General features: G+C 39.4%; 2 protein-coding genes across 5 annotated transcripts in view; both read right to left on the bottom strand.

The window, feature by feature from the left end:
- Positions 1–8,164, bottom strand: Nras (NRAS proto-oncogene, GTPase). Its single transcript, XM_021157728.2, has 7 exons — positions 7,451–8,164; positions 6,858–6,985; positions 5,423–5,601; positions 1,728–1,887; positions 845–968; positions 173–214; positions 1–90 (listed from the first exon to the last, which is right to left on the bottom strand). The coding sequence occupies exons 2-5, from the start codon at positions 6,966–6,968 to the stop codon at positions 849–851; spliced, it is 570 nt and encodes a 189-aa protein (XP_021013387.1). The 5' UTR covers positions 6,969–6,985; positions 7,451–8,164; the 3' UTR covers positions 1–90; positions 173–214; positions 845–848.
- Positions 7,699–22,877, bottom strand: part of Csde1 (cold shock domain containing E1) — a 36,914-nt gene continuing 21,735 nt past the window's right edge. For 2 of the 4 annotated variants that reach the window (XM_021157725.2, XM_021157727.1), the window contains 14 exons: positions 22,301–22,382; positions 21,848–21,976; positions 21,604–21,729; positions 20,712–20,924; positions 18,793–18,933; positions 18,540–18,704; positions 16,036–16,143; positions 15,297–15,472; positions 14,614–14,726; positions 12,892–13,011; positions 11,024–11,202; positions 10,349–10,512; positions 9,391–9,523; positions 7,699–8,991 (listed from right to left, as the gene is read on the bottom strand). In XM_021157725.2, coding sequence (XP_021013384.1) covers positions 8,944–8,991; positions 9,391–9,523; positions 10,349–10,512; positions 11,024–11,202; positions 12,892–13,011; positions 14,614–14,726; positions 15,297–15,472; positions 16,036–16,143; positions 18,540–18,704; positions 18,793–18,933; positions 20,712–20,924; positions 21,604–21,729; positions 21,848–21,976; positions 22,301–22,382 — 1,897 coding nt within the window. In that variant the 3' untranslated portion in view covers positions 7,699–8,943. The remainder of the gene's footprint in view (positions 8,992–9,390; positions 9,524–10,348; positions 10,513–11,023; positions 11,203–12,891; positions 13,012–14,613; positions 14,727–15,296; positions 15,473–16,035; positions 16,144–18,539; positions 18,705–18,792; positions 18,934–20,711; positions 20,925–21,603; positions 21,730–21,847; positions 21,977–22,300; positions 22,383–22,877) is intronic. The other 2 variants (XM_029474891.1, XM_029474892.1) reach the window with 2 other exon arrangements.

Below are 22,877 nucleotides of genomic sequence, written 5' to 3'. Positions count from 1 at the left end.
AGCAGGAAGCAGGAGCTTCTCTGAGATGCAGAGAGCAGCAGGAACACGTCTCCTCCAGCGATGTCAGAACCAGGGCATCAATCAGTGCAGCTGAAACAGAGACAGGAGGTAAGAGAAACAAGGATAGGAAAGGAAACCCAGTGTCAATCAAGACATTTCAAACTTGTCCTACCTTCAAAGTGGCTCTCTTCTGATGACAGAACTTTCAAAGCGTCTACAACAAAAGAACACGTATCATTTAGTTTCTACATTGTCATTCCTTAGTATGGCATCTTCAATGTGTCCATTCCACAATCATGGCACATATAGGTCTCAAATTCCTATACTAAAAATAGGAAGCTGTCTGTAGAATAAATGCTGAATTAATTAGATCTTAGCACTCCCTGAAAAGGTGCTATGAGGGAAAAAAAATTTTTTTTAAAGATTTATTTATTTTATATATGTGAGTACACTGTCACTCTCTTCAGACACACCAGAAGAGGGCATCAGATCCCATTACAGATGGTTATGAGCCACCAAGGACGTATGGAAGAGCAGTCAGTGCTGTTAACCGCTGAGCATCTCTCCAGCCTCAATTATTTTACTTTTAATATTTGTGTAGGTGTGTGACATGTAGCTGCCTGTGGAGGTCATAAACAGTGGATCCCTTGGAGCTGGAGTCACAGTTGGCTATGAAACACCCAACATGGATGCTGGCATATGAATCAAATATATATTTGTATTTTCTAGTTGCAAATATATGAAAACTCTCATTTAAGTTTCAAAAGTCAGTAATGCTGGCACTATTCTGAACTGCCTAATGCGAAGTAGGAGCTATGGTTCCAATGTAAGAGCACACACTCACCTTACTACATCAGCGCACAGGGCAGCCCCATACAACCTTGAGTGCCATCATCACTGCTATTGAGCTTTTTCATTCGGTACTGGCGTATCTCCCTTACCAGTGTGTAAAAGGCATCCTCCACACCCTAGTAAAAGAAAAAACAAGATGAACGAACAACGAGCACAGTTCAAGTTGTAATCTCTCATTTCCACCTCTCTGTGTGGATTTGATACTAATCAATAGCTGATAAATTGGGGTGACTTAGGAAGAAGACACCAAATTCAGCATTCCTAGGGGATCACACTGATAACTGGCATGTTCTGTTTACAAGACAAACAACACAAAGATAGTCCAGCCAAGGAAGAAGGGCAAGGTGGGTGTACAGTACAGTACTACTGACTGTGAGGATCCCTCCAGGAAAGTTAAGTCCTCAATAGTGGCAAGTGCTGACAGAACAAAAGGATTCATGCTTAGAGTATGTTTAATCTTGGAAGAGTTGAGCCTGTTAAAGCAGAAATAGAAATCCCTGCCAGGGAGTGGTGATGCATGCCTTTAATTCCAGCACTTGGGAGGCAGAGGCAGATGGATTTCTAAGTTCGATCGAGCCCAGCCTGGTCTACAAAGTGAGTTCCAGGACAGCCAGAGCTACACGAGAAATCCTGTCTCAACAACAACAACAACAATAACAACATAGAAATCCCACAGCACAGTAGTGTTCTTTTTGGGGGGGTGGGGCGGCGGGGGGCGGAAGGGGAAAAGTTTAACAAGAAACAAAGACTAACTATACAGAAACCACTATCCAAAACCCATTATACATAACATAGATTACATCTCTACCACACTTGATCAATCAAACATCTCTGCTTTAAACACTCACTCACACTTGCTTGAATCTCTAGCATACCTGTCGGGTCTTGGCTGAGGTCTCAATGAATGGAATTCCGTAACTCTTGGCCAGTTCGTGGGCTTGCTTTGTGTCAACTGTCCTTGTTGGCAAGTCACACTTGTTCCCTACCAGCACCATGGGTACATCATCAGAATCTTTCACACGCTTAATTTGCTCCCTAGAACAAAGGACAGGTAGCTGATCATGAGCAAGGCAAGCTTTCTGGAGGAGTACACTGGTACACAAAAGGAAGTAGTAAATTTACAAAATCCTTTCAGCTACTATTACTCAGCTTACACACTCATGCAACTATAGACCTGTTAAGTCAAGAATGTCAACTTAGAAGCTGTATGAGGCTGTGAATACCAGTTCACTTCCAGCTCTAGTATACTGATGCATGTCCTTGTTAGGCTCCTATGTTTTCCAAGGAGCTTGGCTCTGGGTTTAATTGGAAACTACAAAAGGTACTTTAGATTAAGCTTAAAAGTACAGAAAGTAAGATATGTAACACTAAGAAAATTCTAGCTGGGTGTGGTGGCGCATGCCTTTAATCCCAGCACTNGGGAGGCAGAGGCAGGCGGATTTCTGAGTTTGAGGCCAGCCTGGTCTACAGAGTGAGTTCCAGAACAGCCAGGGCTACACAGAGAAACCCTGTCTCGAAAAAAACGAAACCAAAAACAAACAAAAAAAGAAAATTCCAGAATTGGTCTTAATAAATGTGTATGCATGCAGGCATGTGCATAGATCCAAAACTATAAAAAACAGCTTTTTAATAAAAACGATAAGATATCTCTATGTAGCGCTGGCTGTCCTTGAGCTCACAGAGATCTGCCTCTTTCTGCCTCTTGAGTGCTGGGATTAAATGTGCATGCCACCACCCTTGGCAAAGATAGTTTTCAGTTCATGTACAATATAGCATCCAGCACATCTAAAATTTATTGCCAGGGTGGTGAGATGGATCAGTGATTAAGAGCACTGACTGCTCTTCTGAAGGTCCTGAGTTCAAATCCCAGCAACCACAAGGTGGCTCACAACCATCTGTAATGCGATCTGATGCCCTCTTCTGGTGCTGTCTGAAGACAGCTACAGTGTACTTACATATAATAAATAAATCTTAAAAAAATAAGTAAATAGGAAAGCGTTTCACCTTAAAAAAACAAAAGTTATTGCCTCAGGTTCTTGTGACAAAGAACTTTTTGTGATAATAGAAAATGATGCTTGGTCGTCCTTCGTCTGCCAGTGAGTACTTTATCTGCTGCTTCTGTGGCCAAGGAACTAATTTTTCAGTTTTATGTAAATGTCAATCACATCTGGTCATGGCTATAATATTGCACAGTACCATTTTAGACTCTACCCTTGGATTCCAGTCACTTACCTCAACTGCATCCTACTAGCTAGCTACAGAACTACTTTGGTATGTCAGAATTCTTTGCCCCTTTCCCCCCAAACAAACAAACCCCAAAACCAAACAACAACAAAACCCAACAAAAAACCAAGACCGAAAAAAACCAGGACCCTACTATATATGGTTCAATATGCAGACAATGGTAGCCTTGAACTATTCCCTCGGCTTCCCAGGCACCAACATGCCTAGCGGTGGTTGCTTATGTTAAGGGATATTATAGACTAGCCTAAACACCCAGAGGATGCTGATGTTGGGTCGTTACTGTACCTTATATTATTAAACCTTCTGTGAGGACCAGACTCAATTTCTTCTCAGTATCAGTGAACTTCTGGGCAAGTGATTTATTTTCAGCACACAAACTGACAAGACAGCTATGTCTACAGTGTGCCTGATGAAGGTCACTGCGGTTTCATGTCGATGCAGAATAAGCTCACTGATAACTTGGTTTCCTTTTCATCTATTTCTGAACATTAACATTTTGTGCTAGACACACACATGCCCTGGTGCAGATGTGGAGGCTCGGGCTTGGTGGCAAGCCTTACCAACTGAGCCATCTCACTGCCCACTCCACATCCTCACAGGATACTTTAAATACATGCTGGCTCAGAGAGAACATTTTCCCTTGGGATCCAAGGGAAAATTGGCTTCAAGATTTCATTACCCCCCACATAACACCAAAACGATAAGGAAATATAGGAAGATAAGCCAGGCCTCGGGGTGTTGGCCAACTTACAAAGTATACATGATGGGTCAGACACTGTTCTGAATATGTATGAATTTGTTTACTCTTGGCAACTTTATGGGGGAGGTATTCTTTTTAAAAAAGATTTAGTTTTATTTCTGGGTATGAGTGGTTTTGCTATGTCTATGTGCACATGGGCCTGGTGCTCAAGGAGGCCAGAGGAGGGTTTCAGATGCCCTAGAACTGGAGCTGTAGATGTCTGGGGCCCTATGTGGGTACTAGCAATTGAACCTGGGTCACCTGAAAGAGTAGGCAGTGTTCTTAATCCCTGAGCCATCTCTCCAGCCTTGAGGGAGGTATTCTTTTTTTTTTTTTTTTTATTTTTCGAGACAGGTTTTCTTTGTATAGTCCTGGCTGTCCTGGAACTCACTCTGTAGACCAGGCTGGTCTAGCACTCAGAAATCCGCCTGCCTCTACCTCCCAAGTGCTGGGACTAAAGGCGTGCGCCACTATGCCTGGCTGACGGAGGTATTCTTATAATAAATTCAGAAACACAGAGACACACAGATTTAGTATCTTGTCCTAACGTTACTTAGCTAATTAATAACACAGCCACGTTTTAACTTTGACAGTGACTAAAGATAGAATGCTGCTCTAAGAGAGACCCAGCGTTTTGGGGTCTAGCTCTGCTATATGGATGGGCAGTGGTGATGCATGCCTTTAATCCCAGAACTGGGGAGGCAGAGGCAGGTGGAGCTCTTTGAGTTCAAGGCTAGCCTGATCAAAAAGTTCCAGGTCACACTAAGAAACCCTGTTTTTCAAACCAAACGAAACTTAAACAAACAAACAGAAAACCACAACAACTCTGAAAATCTAACACCTCTGAACTCTATCACGCCATAAAGAACATTGGCTGGGAGTGCTGGCATCTACCTATAAAGTTAGCACTTGGAAGGTGAGGCCAAGTGCTAAATCCAAGGTCAGCCTGGGATACATAGCAACATCCTGTCTCAAAAGTGTAAAATGAGTAAGAATATTGTACTAAAATCCTTAGGGCCCAAATAGCTTTGAAACGCGCCAGTTCTCTGAGAAGCCTTACTGTTACTCTGCAGCACACCCCATTTCCCGAGTAGTACAGTGACAGTATACCACACACTCAGTGAAAATCAGATTCTTTTATTTTTCTTCCTTTTTGTTTTTTTTTTTCCGAGACAGGGTTTCTCTGTATAGTCCTGTCTGTCCTGGAATTCACTCTGTAGACCAGGCTGGCCTCGAACTTAGAAATCCGCCTGCCTTTGCCTCCCAAGTGCTGGGATCAAAGGTGTGCACCACCACTGCCTAGCAGATTCTTTTTAATACTTGGGGTTTAAAGATGGTCCATGGGCAAAGGTGCCTGCTAACTAAGCCAAGATGCCCAGGCCCTAAGGAGGTAGCTTTCATTAGCTGTCTTCTGCCTCCCATGGCACATATCTGCTGTTGCACTTGTTCTGGCCTCCACAAAAAACAAAGCAAAACAAAAACAGTATCACTAAAATGTTAAAAAGTTGTATGTTCCCTACGTCCATATACTTTAGTATAGTTTCAGAGCACATACAAAGTTTTGCTTTCAGAAAATATCCCCAGTACCTGTAGAGGTTAATATCTGCAAACGATTTGCTATTATTGATGGCAAATACACAGAGGAACCCTTCGCCTGTCCTCATGTACTGGTCTCTCATGGCACTGTACTCCTCTTGTCCAGCTGTGTCCAGTATGTCCAGCAGGCAGGTCTCACCATCAATCACCACTTGTTTTCGGTAAGAATCCTGGGAATATGAAAGAGTGAGGAGGAGGTGGTGGTGGGGACAAGGACAGGCTCAATCTTTATTTAAAACCAGAGAAATGTAATTAACCAGGATAAATACGCCTACCTATGTGATTTACCCTTAACCAGCTAATAGATAGCATAAATAACAAACAAACATACACATACATAATCACACGCATGCATGCACGCATGACATAAGGGCAGGTGAATTTATATCTGTGAGTTCAAGTCTCGGGCCAGCCAGGGTAGTATAGTGAGACCCTGTTTCAAAAAAAAGAAAACAATGTTTCTGAGTGGTTTTTAAAATCACATTTCATGATACATGAAAGTCCTATGAAATGAAGATTCGCGTGTCTATTTATAGTCTTTATTTATAAAGACTCATTAGAACACCAAAAAAAAAAAAAGAAAACAAAACCAAAACCAGCCTGAGTTATGAGGTTAAAAACAAACAAACAAACAAAGAAAACAAAACCATTAATAACAAAACCAGAAACATCTAGTATGGATTTATGGCCATAATCTAACTTTTATTATTTAATAGTCCAAACTTAGAAGACCTTATCTGTGGTTTTGGAAATGTGCTTATATTTTGTTTCATAAATATATTAAAATGTAACCTGTGTAGACATCTGAATTTAACTAACATTCCTGTGTGTTAAACACAGGTTTACACATGAAAAAAATATTTGGTTTTTGTAAACAGGGCCTCAGTAAGTAGTTCAGGCAAGCCTTGAAATTGAAACCTCCTCCCTCAGCCTCTTGGATGCTTACAAATTGGACTTATACATTCCTACACCATTAATCCCAGGAAAGTGATGGAAATTTAACGTCATATAGAAATATGAGACTTGTAAGGATTTAGGTGATTTTCCTCAATATCGGTAACTAAATTGTGAAGAAATTCCTAGACACAATGACTCAAAATCTCAACTTGTTTCTACCCCAACTCAATCTGGACTAGATCAAGAATGAAAACTTCAGACTATCCAGAGCTCCGAGTTCTCTATCCCCACTGTATGATCGCCTACAATCTTTTTCCTTGTGACCTACGTTTCTATTAAAGAGCTGTGACATAAAGAAACAGAATGAAAACTGTGTTCTTTTAAAAGGAAATCCTCAGAAAGCACGAACTTGTCTACTGCTTTTTTGGAATACCTTCTTGCTTTCTCTTTTCTTTACTATCAAAGGGCAGTTATGGGTAAGAGAAAGCCCAAAGTGAGGATAAGGACCAGGCAGTGGCTTGGGCCTCACCTCTATGGTGGGATCATATTCATCCACAAAGTGGTTCTGGATTAGCTGGATCGTCAAAGCACTTTTCCCAACACCACCTGCTCCAACCACCACCAGTTTGTACTCAGTCATTTCACACCAGCAAAAACCTGTAGGAAAGCAGCAATTACGATTAAACTGGCAAAGCAAACCTACAGTACTTCAAGGGCTTCTGTGAGTTTACCAAAGTCTTCTGTTTCTAAGGCACCCATTCGCTACACGTGGCCTTCTACTAAGTTCTCAAAGTGATCCAGAAACATAGCATTTCTTGCAGATGAGTGCGGGCCGGATTCTTGGATTAAAGACAGGCGACTATTTTTTCAATCTACTCAGCCCCGCCCTCAGTTTACGGGAAAAGAACCCCCCCTCTTCCAATTCCTGCAAACCCAAGCTCTGGGGTCCGCCTGGCACGACCACTTCCCGAAACTCCCCTTTCCGGCTCCGAAAATCACCCCAGAGCCAGCCAGAGTCCCCCACCCAAGCCTTTGTTTCAGCTCGCCAGGTCTCCGCGTCTCCCCGCCCCGCCAGGCGTTCACACGCTGAGAAGTCCGACGCTAGGCAGGCCGGAGCCTTACCTCAAACTCCGCAGACCCCGCCTCGGGAGGCTTTGGACTTCAACCTGAGAAGCTGTTGGAGACCCCGAAACCGCCATGAACAGCCCCCACCAGGGAGCGGCACTTCCGGCCCCACCCGCTACGTAATCACTAGGCGCCTAAGGCGCCCCAGTCCCCGCCCCAGCCACGTGGGCCGACGACTAGAGTCTTGCAGGCGGCCGCACCCAGTCCAGCCCCGCCCCCATTTCAATAATGAAAGCGCTAGGTGCTAGTGTCTCAAAAATCAGTAAAACTTTATTCGCTTCCATTCTTTCGCCATTAACATAAAACCGGAGAAAGCAAAAATGTTTTGTGTTTACAAAGATAAACGGCCTCTTTACCCAGAGTTCAAAACCTCAAATGACAACGGGGAAGATGAAAGCGCCCTCCCCGACAACCCCTGAGCTGACCCTTGTCATTGTTAGACAAAAAGCCTTCACTCCACTTGCCAGGGACCCTGTTTGGGGCCAATTCAAGATGTAGGCCGAGAAATCAGGCCAATCCGTTCCCGTGATACAAAGTTGAACAGAAGCTACACCAAGGATCAAGTGCCTGTATTGAACAGGGCACTGGAACCACGGGGCTACTTATTAAAAAAAACAGGATTCATTTCAGGCACAACTTTTTTATTATTATTTTTTTTTTGTTCATTTTGTTTTTAAATCAGTAAAAGAAACTGGGTCCTAGAAGCTGCAGTGATCTAAGCAGCAGCAATTTTGTGCATTCGTCTTTTGTTTAAATATGTTTAAATTATCACACTGCTGGCACACTTCATTTGCATGAAATTCTGCACCACACATACTAATTGTAGTAAAGTTATTTACCCCCCATCCCAGGAAGAAAAAAAAAAACTACTCGGGAAGATAATTTTCACTGAAATGTAATCAAACTTCGTTAAGTGGATTGTGACAAGATTATAAATGATATGAAAATAACATTTTAACATTTGGCCATCAACTTAAGAAAATCGTTTGCTATATAAATTTTTGCAATTTTTAAAGGTAATATATTCTACCTTCATATGGTCCTCAGAATTAAAGCATAATGAACAGGGAAAAAATAGGAAAAGAATGCAGCTGAGTGTTAAGTCATGAAGGTAGAGTATATACTGACTAGAGTGCAGAATTTCATAGGGCCAACAAAGTAACAGTCAGCATTGTTCACTTACACAGGCCAAGTGGAATTTGCAATTACCAGTTGCGTTAAATGCACCAAATAAAGCTCCTAAATTGACACTATAAGGCGCCACCTTTAAGTTTTCCAGGCTGCAACTGTGCATAATTTTAAAATGGTTTCTTAAATTTATTTATTTTTCTTTAAACATAACACGAGGAAGGTGTTAAAACTGGTGTAATAGCTCAATAGAATAAGTATTCCAGATTTTGGGAGGGATGAAGAGAAAGATATTCAGAACCCTTCACCAGAATCCCCCCAACTCGACCATAGTGGATTAATGATGTGCTTTGTAGATGTGGTTAGTCAATGACACCAGCTTGACGGATCTTTCTTTCTGCACCAAATCCCTATGAAGAAATATAACAGTTAATGACAATCACAACATACAATTCTAAAAAATCAACTATGAAAGTATTTATCATATCCACTACCAATTCTCTCCTAAGAGCAAGAAACTTATTGAATAGAATATACCAAGAAACGCGCTTCTTGGTGTAATCAGTTATCCTACCATGGGAAAAGCAGAGGTGTAGTGGGGAGTTCATGGCCACTCTAATCTACATACGAGACCCTATCTCAAAAAGGAAAGAAGTGCTTCTTACAGAAAGCATCTACTCTATTAGGGTCTGAATGAATGTGTTAGGGAGCCCAACCCTTAAGGGATAAGCAACCCCTGCTTCACTAAGTTCTTTAAGCTGAAGTAAGATTATTAGTTGACCTCCCTCACCTCCCCAATGAAATCATACCATTGAGTTATCTGGTCCCCTTGGCTGACGAAGAACCATTAGACGTGGAGCACTGGCATCATCCAGGCTGATGTTCTTCAGGCGATTGACCAACCGGTCAGGTCTCGGAGCTGCAACAGCTTTGGGGCCTTCACTGTAGAGTGAAAGTGAGAAGAACCAACAATTGCTGGGAAGAAGGCAAGCAGCTGTGCGTTCCCTACCCAAATGACTCACTTCTAATGAGGGAAACTCTTCTTGCCTCATCTTAGCTAGCAAGACAGGACAGACAAGTTTATATATACTTCCCAGCTCAGAGTTTCAACAGCACTGGAGCTATAAAGAATCCTAGACTTGTCAACAGAGAGACTAATTCCAGATACACAAAACAAGGTAACATGTTTAAAAAAAAAAATCTTGAAAAAAAGCCAAATATGCAGAAATAGGTCTAGATTCCTATCTCTTAAAGGAACAATGTTGAGATTAAAAACCTAATAGCATATGTCAGAATGAGTAAGGTATAAAACTGAGACCTATTTCAAACATTTCAGCAGCACAAAGTCTAAAAGTGAATAGACAGAAAGAGCGAGCCAATAAGCTAAACTCTTAAGAACAAGGATCATATAACCGTTTAGTATTTAAGCTACAGCACACACAGTGCTAACACATCACAGTACCTAAGTGTTTCTCAGGTCAGGGTTATAGGACTCAAAGTCAGACAATAAATACCAGAGATAGGAAAATAGATATGGTGGCACATGGCAGCAAGCTCAAGGTAAGGTAAGTCATGGATATAAAACTGAGACCTATCTCAAACAAAGCAATGACTAGCAGAAAAAGACAAAATTAGAGATAGAAGTGTAAAATAGTTCCTACTAAACCCAGTCAGACGAGAGTGGCAAAGAAAGCACAGAATGCATGCATGGTGAGGGGATGAACTCAGAGCAGTTATTTCCAACCATAATAAACAATAGAAACTCACCAGACTCGCCAGACATTACAGGCACTGCACTTCCCAGTGCGCTGATTAAGGATCACTGAGAATTCCACCTCATCTCCTGCCTGTAGCTCAATGCCATCCTGAACTTCTTTCACATGGAAAAAGAGCTTCTTGCTATCTCCTACTTCATAGTTAATAAAGCCAAACTGGAAAAAGAGCACACACAAAACAAAATTTACAATGGGGAAGACATACCACAGAAAGGAAGAGCAATTCACTTTGAAAGATAATGCTAACCCTAATTAGAAAGGACTTAGAAAACATGGCATTACTAATGATGAGCTAAATTCAGCTGGTGTATGATAGAATTCATCAGGAAAGTCATACCTCTGAAACAACTGCCATTCATTCTATTCTAAGCATGACTAAGACAATCCCCACCAAGTGACATTATTAATAATCACACTTATTTCCACCTCGCTAATGTTGTCACTTTATCCCTTGTCTTTGTCCCAAAGCAATAAAGTCTAAAAAAACTGAGACAGCCATGAAAGTTTAAATGCCAGTACTCAAGAGGGTGAGTTCCAGATCAGCCAAAACAGCATAGAGAAACCATGTCTTAAATACAAGTGAGCAAGCAAGTAAATATTGGCTGATGACTTTCCCTGACCAAGTATCAGGATAGAATGCACATCCAGAGACATAGCACTTAATTACCTGATCTTTCACACACTCCACAGTAGCCCTACGAAGGGGTGTGATGTTGTAGGCCATAGTTTGTGCATTTTGGCCAAGTACACACAACTGGAACTTGACACTCTCCCCTTTCTGTAGGCAATCCCCTTTGTTGGCCATCCCAACTATGCCAAAAGGATACACTTCACCTTTCATATCCCCTGTAAGCAAAACAGTAAAAAATCTAAATTTACATACTAGAAATACATTTTATTACCTTATTATTTTCTTTAAACTTAAAAGTTTTAAGGATTAACATGGAAACAAGCAACAAAACAAGGACAAATCCTAACACTAACTTCTAAAATGCATTATGAAACAACCAGTCAAAAACAAAACTAAACAAAACAAACAAAAATAAAAAAAACCCAAGTGGCAATCTAGCAAAACACAGACAAACAGATACAGATAAAAGGATTTTTTGTTATGATTCAGGCTCCTTAAGAGTTCAGGGCTATAAACCAGGCTCTCTTCTCATCTGCTCCACCGCCACTCTTCACTGTAACAGCAAAAAAGTGACCCAGAGATAGGTAGTAAGCAATGCTCGTTGATTCACAATGTATTAGCAAGCTTCAGAGGTGGAAATGCTTATAGCAAACTACCTCAGAATCAGAGGTAACTTTTTTTTCCTTCAAATTTTCAGCACCTAAAACATGCAAGGCCCAAATGTCTGAAATAATTTTAGCAGACTAACTTGTTAAGAGGTATAGTCATTTATTATACATCTCTATGATTCAAATTTTCATAGACTCCTCTGAGGCTAAAGATACTATCATCTTTTTAAAGATGAAGAAACTGAACTAATATAATTTGTCTAAGGTTATACATCCAGTAAGAGGTGTTCAGACCTACTGAGTTCTAATTTTGTTCCCAAATAAAAGATGTGCATGAAACCAAGCAGGGAAATCAGATATGTGTCTAATCCAACAACGGCTTTCCTTACTTTGAAGTAACCCTACAGCAGTATTGAAGAAGCATAAGTGGATGGGGTAGGCGGGTGGTCAGTGGCTTCCAAAAGGAATGTCAAAGTACCATTTCAAAAATGGAAGGACCACTGATGGTAGAGCCTACACACCCTTGTTTTGTCAGGTGCTTTGCTTATGAGAGCATACGTGGCTCATAATGTTAATTCCTGTCTTGAGTGTTAGGAACCAAGAGAGAGTAACAGTGAGTTTCTATGTAAAACAGAATATCTAAGAAAATCATGTCATAAATCAAGGTTCTTTTCAACAAATGAACTGTTCTCCCCCCTACTTTACACTCTGACTTACAGATGAGACAAGGCCTTTTTTTTTTTTTTTATAAGACAAGTCATGTTATCTGAGTGGAATGTTTCAACTATTCTACCATTATTTAAACTGTTATCTTAATTATCCAGCATTCCCTACTATTTCTATCACCCTTATATAGCTGGCCTTTCCGGGTGGCAATTATTGGAAAAAATGTAAGTACCAAAACTATTGGTTGCTTGAAGATGAGGAGAATATTATTCAAGTGAATAAATGGAGAGAGCCAAGATCTGGAGGACCCCAAGGTACTAAGGAACAGCAAGCATACCTCAGGAAAGGAAGTATTCATAAAACTGAATAGTTACTAACATAAATGACCACTTGGATTATCATCACTCAACATTAAACATTCTCAGCATAGTAATCATTTGCTGCTCAGTTTGATCCAGGGTGACCTCATTTTCAAGGAGTAGATATAAAAATAAAGTCTAAGCCCAGGAAGAAAAGGAGTCCCTTTTCTTCTCAGCTTCCTAAGAAACCCGAAAGCACATGCAATGAGCCCCATCATCTATTAAAACCGAGTGAAGGCATAGCAGATTCCAGTGTCAGGGCTGTGCTTACCCTCCTCCACAATCTCAATCATTCCTTGGTACTCAATCTGTGTTGGATCAACACCTCTCAGAGGGCGAATGACTTTACCAGAGTAGACGGTGGGGTTGGCTTCCTCAGTAATGCCATTCACTACAAAACAAACGCACATATAATTACCACTCAGCAATTTCAAACTCTATCTAATAAGACAAAGTAACAAATACAAACCCAATGTTCGCACAAGGTGAATGCTTTTTGTTTAGACTTTCCAAGATTTCAATTTTTATTTCTAATTATATGTTTGTTATGCAATGACTCTGCAATGACTGCAGTACCTAAGATACTGTAAGAGGATATCAGATCTCCTGGAGCTGGTCAACTGGGGACTGTGAGCTGCCTGAGGTAGGGGGCTAGGAATTTAGGTCCTTTGGAGGAACATTCATTCATAATTATGCAGCCTCTAACCAGCTAATAATCTCTTCATCCTATTTTTTCCTTTTTCCTCTTCTCCTTACACACACACACACACACACACACACACACACACACACAATCTTACGTTACAGCTCAAGGGTGGTTTAAAACTCAAGATCCTCCCCAGATTTCTTAGTGTTGAGAGTACAGGTGTGCACAATGCTCAATTGGTTGTCTGCTCAATATTCTTAAATTGAGAAAGGGAATCAGTTCTAAAGCTAGTTCTATTTCTTGAATGTAAAATAAATATTTGTATATAAGTAAAATTAAATATAAATTTCTTGACCATAAATGTTTCTAAAATGCCATTAAAGGTGCTGGTAAATAAATCAATTTGTTTGGCATAACAAACATTCATATGTAAACACATCTTCTGAGCCTGGTGTGTTGGCATATGGCCTCAATCAGCACTCAGGAAGCTAAAACTGAGCTGCAGGCTGTTTAAAAATAGGAGATGCCAAAGCTGCATTTGCTAGACCCTGAGCTCCACCCGCAAAACACAGAGGCCCATTCCCCAAAAAACAGAAGCTCTAAAGTTAAGGTTGTCTTCACTTTTCACATTTTAGATCTATAACTCTACAAAATAGTCTACCAGGAGAATGCCTATTTCTATAACTCCATTTAGAATTATTTATGTAAGCCAGGTGTGGTGGCGCATGCCTTTAATCCCAGCACTCGGGAGGCAGGCGGATTTCTGAGTTCGAGGCCAGCCTGGTCTACAAAGTGAGCTCCAGGACAGCCAGGGCTATACAGAGAAACCCTGTCTCGAAAAACCAACCAACCAACCAAACAAACAAGAATTATTTATGTAGAATATATATTTCTCGGATTAAAAAAAAGCAGGACAGGGCTTTAATTATTGGAAATCCATAATCCCTACCCCACTGCACCCTCAAATCAGATGCAAGCCAGGCACGATGGCATACACATTTGGGAGACAGAACCAGTAATTTTTTCCAAGTTTGAGGTCAGCCTGATCAACACAGCCAGTTCCAAGAAAGCCAAGGTTTTATATAGTGACTCTTATCTTAATAAACTGCCACATCCTACAAATTCAAAATGTTATCTCTGAAATGTTACAGAAATCACGCACAAACTGTCATGCCCAGAATTTGGTAGTGTCAAGAACATGAATAACTGACAAACAGTGAAGGTATACTGCTGCTCTGGGTACCTGAGAGCACGTTACAGAACATGTATGGCCGTATCCTTCTCCTGACCCTATATATTGTATCTTTCCATCAAAGCATAGGATGAATAGGAATCACAATTCATTACCTGAGTGAGTTTTGTTTACTTTCTCAGCACTGACTTTATTGCCTTTGCCTTTGGACAAGCTGTATTCAACCATGTCTCCCAGTTCCAGGCTATCAACATCACCAGAGAACTCACTAAAGGGAAAAGATAATAAAGTGACATTAAAATAAGCCACTACCACCAATATCAATAATAGCATGGAGCCTTTTCTCCTTCCAACATCCATAGGAGGGCTGCATATATTAAGATACTGTTTTAAGGTATTGATTCATTAAATCCTTAAACAAAACCAACCCCCACCCCACCCCCCCAAAAAACCAAGAACCTATAAACTGAGCTACCACTATTTCTAGCTTGAAGGTAAAGAAATCAAGAAGTTAATTCATTTGATGAAAGTAACATATTAAGTGGGAGAACCTAGATCAAAACTAAAATATCTAGTTTTGATTCAATGAACCCATGTTTTTTACTATATGCTATAACTGTATTATCACACTAGTACCAATATGTATAATAAAAATATGTAAAGGCAGGTAAATGCATTTCTATGTTTATGGCAGATGTCTAACTCCTGTATGTAACTTGCCATAATTACAAATAGAAAAGCTGGGTCTCAAAAAGTATCAACCTATACTAAATTCTTTGAAACGTTAATATAAAAGAATATAATAGGAATAGTTTGCTGCCTAAAAGGCATTACTTACCTATAATGGAAAAATATTTCCTTATCATGATTAGCTGTTTCTATAAATCCAAAATTATCTTTCAGAGTTGCCACATAACCCAAGAGCCTTTTGGAGTTAGAATTCCGACCTAAAAGTCTCACGCAAGTTGCAATCTGCTGTCCAGGCCTCTGTCTGTCGCTAATACTAAACTCAACCTACAAGACAACGAGGATGATAGTTGGTACCACTGTCACGTCCGCAAGCTCTGCACCTTTAAGAAGCTCACCCAAAATACCCCCCAGACCAAGCTTTTCACTGCAGATCTATTTTGTAATTACTCTGACAGAAAAATTTACAGAAAGCACTTGCTGTCTCAATTCATAAATGATTTAAGTTTTGCCTGTCAATGTACACTTTGTAGTTTTAATTTCTATAAAGAGAGGCTGTCTAAAAAGCAGGCAATGTAAATTTTTGGTGTAATTTTATACTGGTTTTATTTTAGTGAGTATTTTTCTTGTTTGACTGTATCTAGTGGTTGTGGCACTTACCTACTAACTTAACTGCTAGAATTACAGGCATGCCATCACACTCTAAAAAGAACTCAAATCTAAAAACCTATCATTCAGTATGTTTCATAAGCTATAAGACCCTGTATTAGGTATTTAATCTTTCCAGTGAAAAAATGCTTCAGCCAAACTTAGCAAAATTTAAACCGTCCTTTAGCAAATATAATCAAGACAACCTTTAACCTTTCTTCAAGTAAGTAACACTATCTTACCTTATCTCCTATTTGAGGAGAAGTAGATCCTTCCACATCCTTGGCTTGAAAAGCAATCGTCAGTTTCACCCCACAGTCGTCATAAGCTATAATGCCATCTTCTGCCTCCTAAAGAAAATATAAAACACAATTAAATATCCTCAAGAACACTAACAAATGATAACAGAAAGGGGGAAGGAAGATATATAATTACAGTTCTTAGGGATCCTTAACACAAAGAATTGGGAGAGCCACAGAAATTTATTCTAGGACACTCTAAACAACACAAGATAAAATGCATGAATAAAAGGTATGCTTGCCTTCACTCATTGTTGCCTCAATCTACTATCTCTGAGCCTTTCAGTTTTATCAGAAAATTAAGCTGAGAATGACATTTCTAGCCAAGAGAAAATTTTGTGGAGCATGAAGCTTAGCTTTCTCATGAAGAAAACTCTTTAATATTCTTAAAATAGCAGCTGAAAATATCCTCTTTACTGTCCCAGAGCACTTCAGTGTTTAGTCACTATTATCAATGTGTGAGAAATTAACTTGGTTTAAAAACTAGCACAAATCGGGCTGGGGCTGTAGCCCACTGACAGAGCCCTTGTCTACCAAGTCCAAAGCTCTGGGTTCGATCCCCAATTAAAAAAAGAAATACTAGCACAAATCAAAGCACTAGAAATGTTACGATACACCAGTATTTCTACAATAATAATGAAAACTTAGCACCCACATTTCACATACAACCTGATAGTAAGTGATGTCACTGTACCAGGAACCACATAAACTACATTTTTATGGTTCAACATCATTTCTATGGGAATAATGCCCATACCATCAATCTGTCTTTTTCCCTTATACCTCACTGCTATTACATAATCAATACTAGTTCACTTGTCTTAATTAAAATTCTTTATAATTATTTATACATTACCAGATAGGTAATTTGTATTAGTGAAACCATCTCCGTAGTTACTTAGAAGTTTGTACAAAACCACAAGTGCCCCTTGATAGTAATTTTTTTTTGAGTCTTTTGTTTTGTTTTATGGTAATTTTAAAAGATTTGTTTTACAGTAAGTCTCTCATGCACCTTAAAATTGTCTACTCTGTTTAGAGTTACAATGATAAAATTTTGTTCCTTAAGTCCATACCTGATGCCATTACCCAACTGAAAATGTTGAAGTCTTGCACAAAAAGTTCATTATTGAATTTAGAGAGCAACCATCGATGCTCTTCTCCCTCAATCAAAACCTAAGCCCACCTTCTTCAAACCAGTTACTCACTGCTTTCTGAAGTAGTCTTCCCTGCCCTCTTTCTCTCATGCTGACCTCTATTCTGTCAGAATGCCCTTTCGATTGCTACATATTAAATGCCAACACCTTAAGAGAACCATTCCAAGACCTTCCCAGTTATTTACTTTGCCAGAGCATCTTCTCAAACTTGCTTTATGTGTTTGGAGGGAGGAAGGTTACATGGCCTCTAATCTAGGCCTTTATGGCAAATATAGCTTAGTAACAACCCCAATGCCTTTGGTACTACAGAAACTTGCTCTCTTATAGTAAATATTCTGTACAAGTCCCTTAGTGTATTATTTATGAGAGCAGAACTTAAGATTTTTGCATAGGCAACAGACTTTCTTAGTAAATGGAAGTACAAATATGTGAATGCAATGCATCAAATTTGGAAAGCTTTAACCTCTTTATGGATAAGAGCTTTTGATAAGTGCTTCTCAAATGAGGAGAAAGCAAGGATACTGGCTAAAACATCCCCCTTGCAAAAGTCAAAGATGATGAAGCTAAGAAATGTTATTATTACATACAAATATTTTAAAATAAAAACAAAACTTGTCTGAATACTCTAACTTATTGAGAACGACTGAACTCCTGATCTTCCTTTGTGCACCTTACAAGTGCTAGAATCACAGTCCAGTATCACCATGGCTGGTTGTAGTGACTATTCTTGGTTGTCAACTTGACTATAACTGGAATGAACTACAATCCAGAATTGGAAGGCTCACCAGTGACCCTAATCTGGAGGCTGGGAGATACAAGTTTCTGACCTGGATCTTGAGGCCTAATGGCTATGGACTCCAGATTAAGACAGGGAGTTCAAGGTCATCTGGGATTAAAGGTGTGGTGTCACACCACTTTAATCTGGGCTACACCTTCTGCTGGAGACTATATAAGGACATTGGAAGAAGGAAGGTGAGCTCTCTCTCTCTCTCCCCCTCCCTCCCTCCTTCGACTGCTTGCCTTGTGGGACTGAGCAACTGCTAGATCCTTGGACTTTCATTCACAGCTGCTACTGATCATTGTTGGGAGTTGCATTGTAGACTGTGAGTCATCAATAAATTCCTTTACTATATAGAGACTACCCATAAGTTCTGTGACTCTAGAGAACCTGACTAATATACTGGTGTATACAGAATTTTTAAAAAGGAGACAATATTTCACTATATGAGCTACAATGCATTCTGGAGGCAAAGATAAAAGACATACAAACCATCTGGATCACCTAACACTTGCCTTGTCTTTGCCTTTATTTGGGCTTGTAGTTTTAGGGTTGGAAAAAGTGGCTTCTTTTTCTACGGTGCCCAGAAAACGATGATCTGAATGGGAATGGAATGAAACCGTGCCCTTGGGAAGTTTTTTAATCCTAATAGCATGATTTCTTTGGGCAGAGAGCATATCCTACAAATTAAACAAAATCAACAAAATTAAACTTACAAAGGAGACAGCAGAATACCAACCCTTAACACTTTCCCCAACAGCTACTCACGGGAACCACAGTGAACTCTACTTCATCTGCAATGTGGAGCTGGTTCCCATCTAGAATCTCACTGAAGTGGAAGAACATACGAGCATCACGATCCACACACTTGATGAAACCAAAACCATCTCTCATGGCAGCAATCACACCCTGAATAAAAACCAAATTAACATTTTTTAACTGGTTATATAGGTTTTTCTGTTTTGTTTTTTTAAAAAAGAAGTTAATAAACAACATCAAAGCCGGGCGGTGGTGGTGCACGCCTTTAATCCCAGCACTTGGGAGGCAGAGGCAGGTGGATTTCTGAGTTCGAGGCCAGCCTGGTCTACAAAGTGAGTTACAGGACAGCCAGGGCTACACAGAGAAACCCTATCTCGAAAAAAAGAATTTCCAGGTCCCACTCCTTGGAAAATATGCATTATAAAAATAAAGCCTTATGAATTGAACCACAAATACATAAACTAAATGACAACATAAGAATTTCAAAAATTTATTGATATACTTCATAAATAAATCATAAAAGCAATATTTTACTGCTTTCTCATGTGACTTTAGTCATAGGAAGCCTTTAAGATGTAAAAAACCAAAAGTGCACTCTATTGTTTCTTCCTCTTGTTTTCTTTTATCCTATGAAAATGTAGGTTTGTGAGATCACTGTATTCCCAGTACTCAGAAGCACTCATGGATTTTTATCCAATGAGATGCACATTGCATATTTACTGCAGAGATGGATACTACTAGCTTTGAATATGACCCGAGTATTTTGAAATTTAATCACTGTCAAACTTCTGATGGTAACCAAAATATATACTTTATACCATAAAGAGAGAAAAGAGACTCTGCTTGGAATGAGGGTCTTTTTGTTGTTTTGTTTTCGTAGAGGACCCAGGAGTGATCCCAGGCATTCACATCGACCTGTGATGAACTCTAGTTCCAGGGAATCTGATGTCCAATTTTGGCCGCTGTGGGTACCAGGTACACACATTAAAGTAAAATTCTCATACACAATGACAAGAGGAGGAGGACCAGGGATATGGCAGTGCACACCTTTAATTCCAGCACTCAAGAGGCAGAAGCAAATTTTTTGAGTTCAAGGCCCACCTGGCCTAAAAGTTCCAGGGGAACTGTGTCTCAAAAAACAACTTATAAAAATGTACCTGTTAGAGGCAGGTGGATTTCTGAGTTCGAGGCCAGCCTGGTCTACAGAGAGAGTTCCAGGACAGCCAGGGCTACACAGAGAAACCCTGTCTCGAAAAACCAAAAACAAACAAACAAACAAAAAGTACCTGTTTTTATTGTCAACACTGAGACATGCTACAGATGGTATGATTTCAAACAACACTAAATACAAACTATACCTGAGAAAAGTCAGTCTACAAAATGTTTATAAGACATATTTGAGTAGCAAATCAGGCACATACTATTCAGACATATACTCACTTTAAAAAAAGCAAACTATTACCATAAAAGCGGTGAAATCAATTTACTGCTGTTTAACCTACTGTTTACTAAACATCACAGAGGAAATCTTAAGAAAATATATTTCCTGGTGTCTTATTCACATTTCATTAGCAATCACCTTATCTGGTTTCCTAATTTAAAATTAATTTATATGTCTTTCCAAGATAGCTAAGAGAATGAAAGAGATGCTAAGCCCAAACTAATTCAAATATGTAGGATTCTTAGCTACTTAATAAAGTGACTTCCCAAAACAGTCATTAGCTTACAAGAAATTTCCTCTAACAACTTGCAGGAGTTGGCCTCTCCGTCATGTGCAGACTAGGACACACACAGGCTATCAGGCTTGGGAACAAACATCTGTATTCACTAGTCATCAGCCTAAGAAGTTCCCAGCGAACAGTGTAAATCAGAGTCCACCACTGAACCCGAAATGTCAGATAAAATTCCAGCAATGCTTAAACACTTACCATCTCTCTGGCTTCATTAGTGAACTGAAATGTATTTGATAGAACCTCTATGTTGGTTGCTCGTTCTAATTTGTCACGTCGGTCTGTTGAAATATTAAACCTAACATGGTCACCTTCCAGCAGGGTCACTTTGGATTTTGTGTCTTTGTCTCCAAAGGGAAGTTCTTTAGGAATCACAAAGTCAACTTTGATTCGTCCTGGCAATGGGTCATTCTGATGAGAAGGAAAAACGATTTTAGCTGGAGATTTCTCATCCTTTTAGCTCTAAGTCAAACAAGAAGAACACATAGTAAATAGCTTATTTATAATATAGTACCCTGAAGGGGGAAAAAGTGCTGACAATTTAAGCCCAATATAAAAGCTTCATCATCTAAGGCCCCATGACAACCATAAATCAAGCACTGTTGTTAACACTGCACTGCGATATCAAGAACTGCTAAGGAAAAACACTTCAGCCCTTTGGATCTCACATTTATCCAGCAATGATGCCTTTCACCTTACCTCCCCACGAGTTAACAAATGGTAAGACAGGGGAACAGAGAAGTAGCACATGCAGTCCAATTCAGTAGGATCTTCCCCAGTTCAGGTAAAAATTTCTTTTAATCACTCAGTGAAAACCAAATAAGCAAAAACATACCCATCAACATACCGTTCATTAGTTTCTCTTTTCTTTCTGCAGTACTGGGGGCCTTTTGCATGCTAGGTCAGCCCTCTGCCACTGAACCAACCCTCAATCTATTTTGCTTTTTTTTTTTTTTAAATTAAAATACCTATTAAAAGATACACCCCACTACACACAACTACATCAATCAAACAGACTCCACTTTTAGTGTATCACCATAATATTGTACTGATTGGTCAGAAGAAGACATTGCTGATAAAGACAATTTACCTGGTTTTTACTGGGTACTTTTGGGATAACTTTGGTTACAGTTCCTTCAAAATGTTCAATGCTGATATCTTCAAAAATGACTGTTCCTTGAGGCAATAGTCTGACATCTGTTGCAACTTCTTTACCCTAAATCAAGAGATTGAAATGGGCAGGGGTCACATAATTTTAAGTGTTTCTTAAATGTATAATCCACTATTAGTCTTTAAAGGGCAACAATTTAGAGTTAGTGAATGACCTATCTTACATTTCTGTCCTTGATTGTGAATTCCACGTCATCTCCAGGCTGTAGGGTTTCTAGGTCACCTTTAAATTCACTATAGTGAAAGAATATCTCTTTTACAACATCACCTCTTTCGATAAAGCCAAACGCCTCCTAAAGCAAAAAGCCCCCAAATACAAAATCATTAATTACCAATCAATATACAAATGTATGATTACAACTTAAAAAAAATCAGTAAGCTTTATCTTAAAATTATACTATAGGCCAAAGAGTACAACTCTATAAAGTCTACCTTACCAACCAAGACTTGACCTAAAGCCTGGCAATCAAGAAGCTTCATGAACTTAGCTAAGTTAATGAGGAAATAGTCTTAAAGCAGAGACAGGAGAAGCAAGTGGTTGGGTTTGTAGTACAAAGCTTAAAAGCAGTTAAAAACCAAACAGCAAACCTAAACATTTCAAGTTTATTAACTATTACCTTCATGGCACAAACTACTCCTTGACAGCGAGCTTGTTTCTTTTTCAACAGCATAATATTACGAGCACTTACAGCACCAGTGCTAGAGAAGAAATGAAAAATGAAGGTTAAACCCTCTGGGTTGTTAGAAACTATTGAGTCTATAATCACAAAGTAGTTTCCTGGGTCTTAAAAATTCTGTCATTATTAAGAACAAATGTAAGGTTTATGATACCCAATCCTCTATGGATAAAAACTCTGTTCAAACTCCCCATCTTTCAGACTTAAAATTCATACATGGATTGTTTTTTTTCTTCTTCATAAATTCCTGACTTTACCAAAGTAGACACCTTCTAAAGGTGGAGAACTCTGGTTTCACAGCAGGGTGAGTATTACACGTTATAAACTAAGAACTGATGGTAACAATAAAAAATTTGTTATTGGGAAGTGCTAAACTTAGTACCTATCCTCTTAATTTCTTTTCTCTTTCTTTCTTTCTTTTTTTTTTTTTTTTTTTTTTCGACTTTTTCAGGGTTTCTCATCATATTCCAGCTCCTACAGTGTACTCTGTAGACCAGGTTGGCCTCAAAACTCAGAG

Source organism: Mus caroli, chromosome 3 (genome assembly GCF_900094665.2).
Source record: "Mus caroli chromosome 3, CAROLI_EIJ_v1.1, whole genome shotgun sequence".
In the NCBI taxonomy this organism is placed as follows: domain Eukaryota; kingdom Metazoa; phylum Chordata; class Mammalia; order Rodentia; family Muridae; genus Mus; species Mus caroli.
Note: the sequence above shows the minus strand (reverse complement) of the source record. Positions and strands in the feature narration are given on the sequence as shown.

Bases quoted from the DNA above. Each gene is read 5' to 3' on its own strand.
- Nras (XM_021157728.2), bottom strand. From the start codon at position 6,968: ATGACTGAGTACAAACTGGTGGTGGTTGGAGCAGGTGGTGTTGGGAAA. The intron at 5,602-6,857 runs GTGAGGCCCAAG...TCATATTCCCAG, and splicing joins AATATGATCCCACCATAGAG to GATTCTTACCGAAAACAAGT. The intron at 1,888-5,422 runs GTACTGGGGATA...CCTTTGTTCTAG, and splicing joins GCAGATATTAACCTCTACAG to GGAGCAAATTAAGCGTGTGA.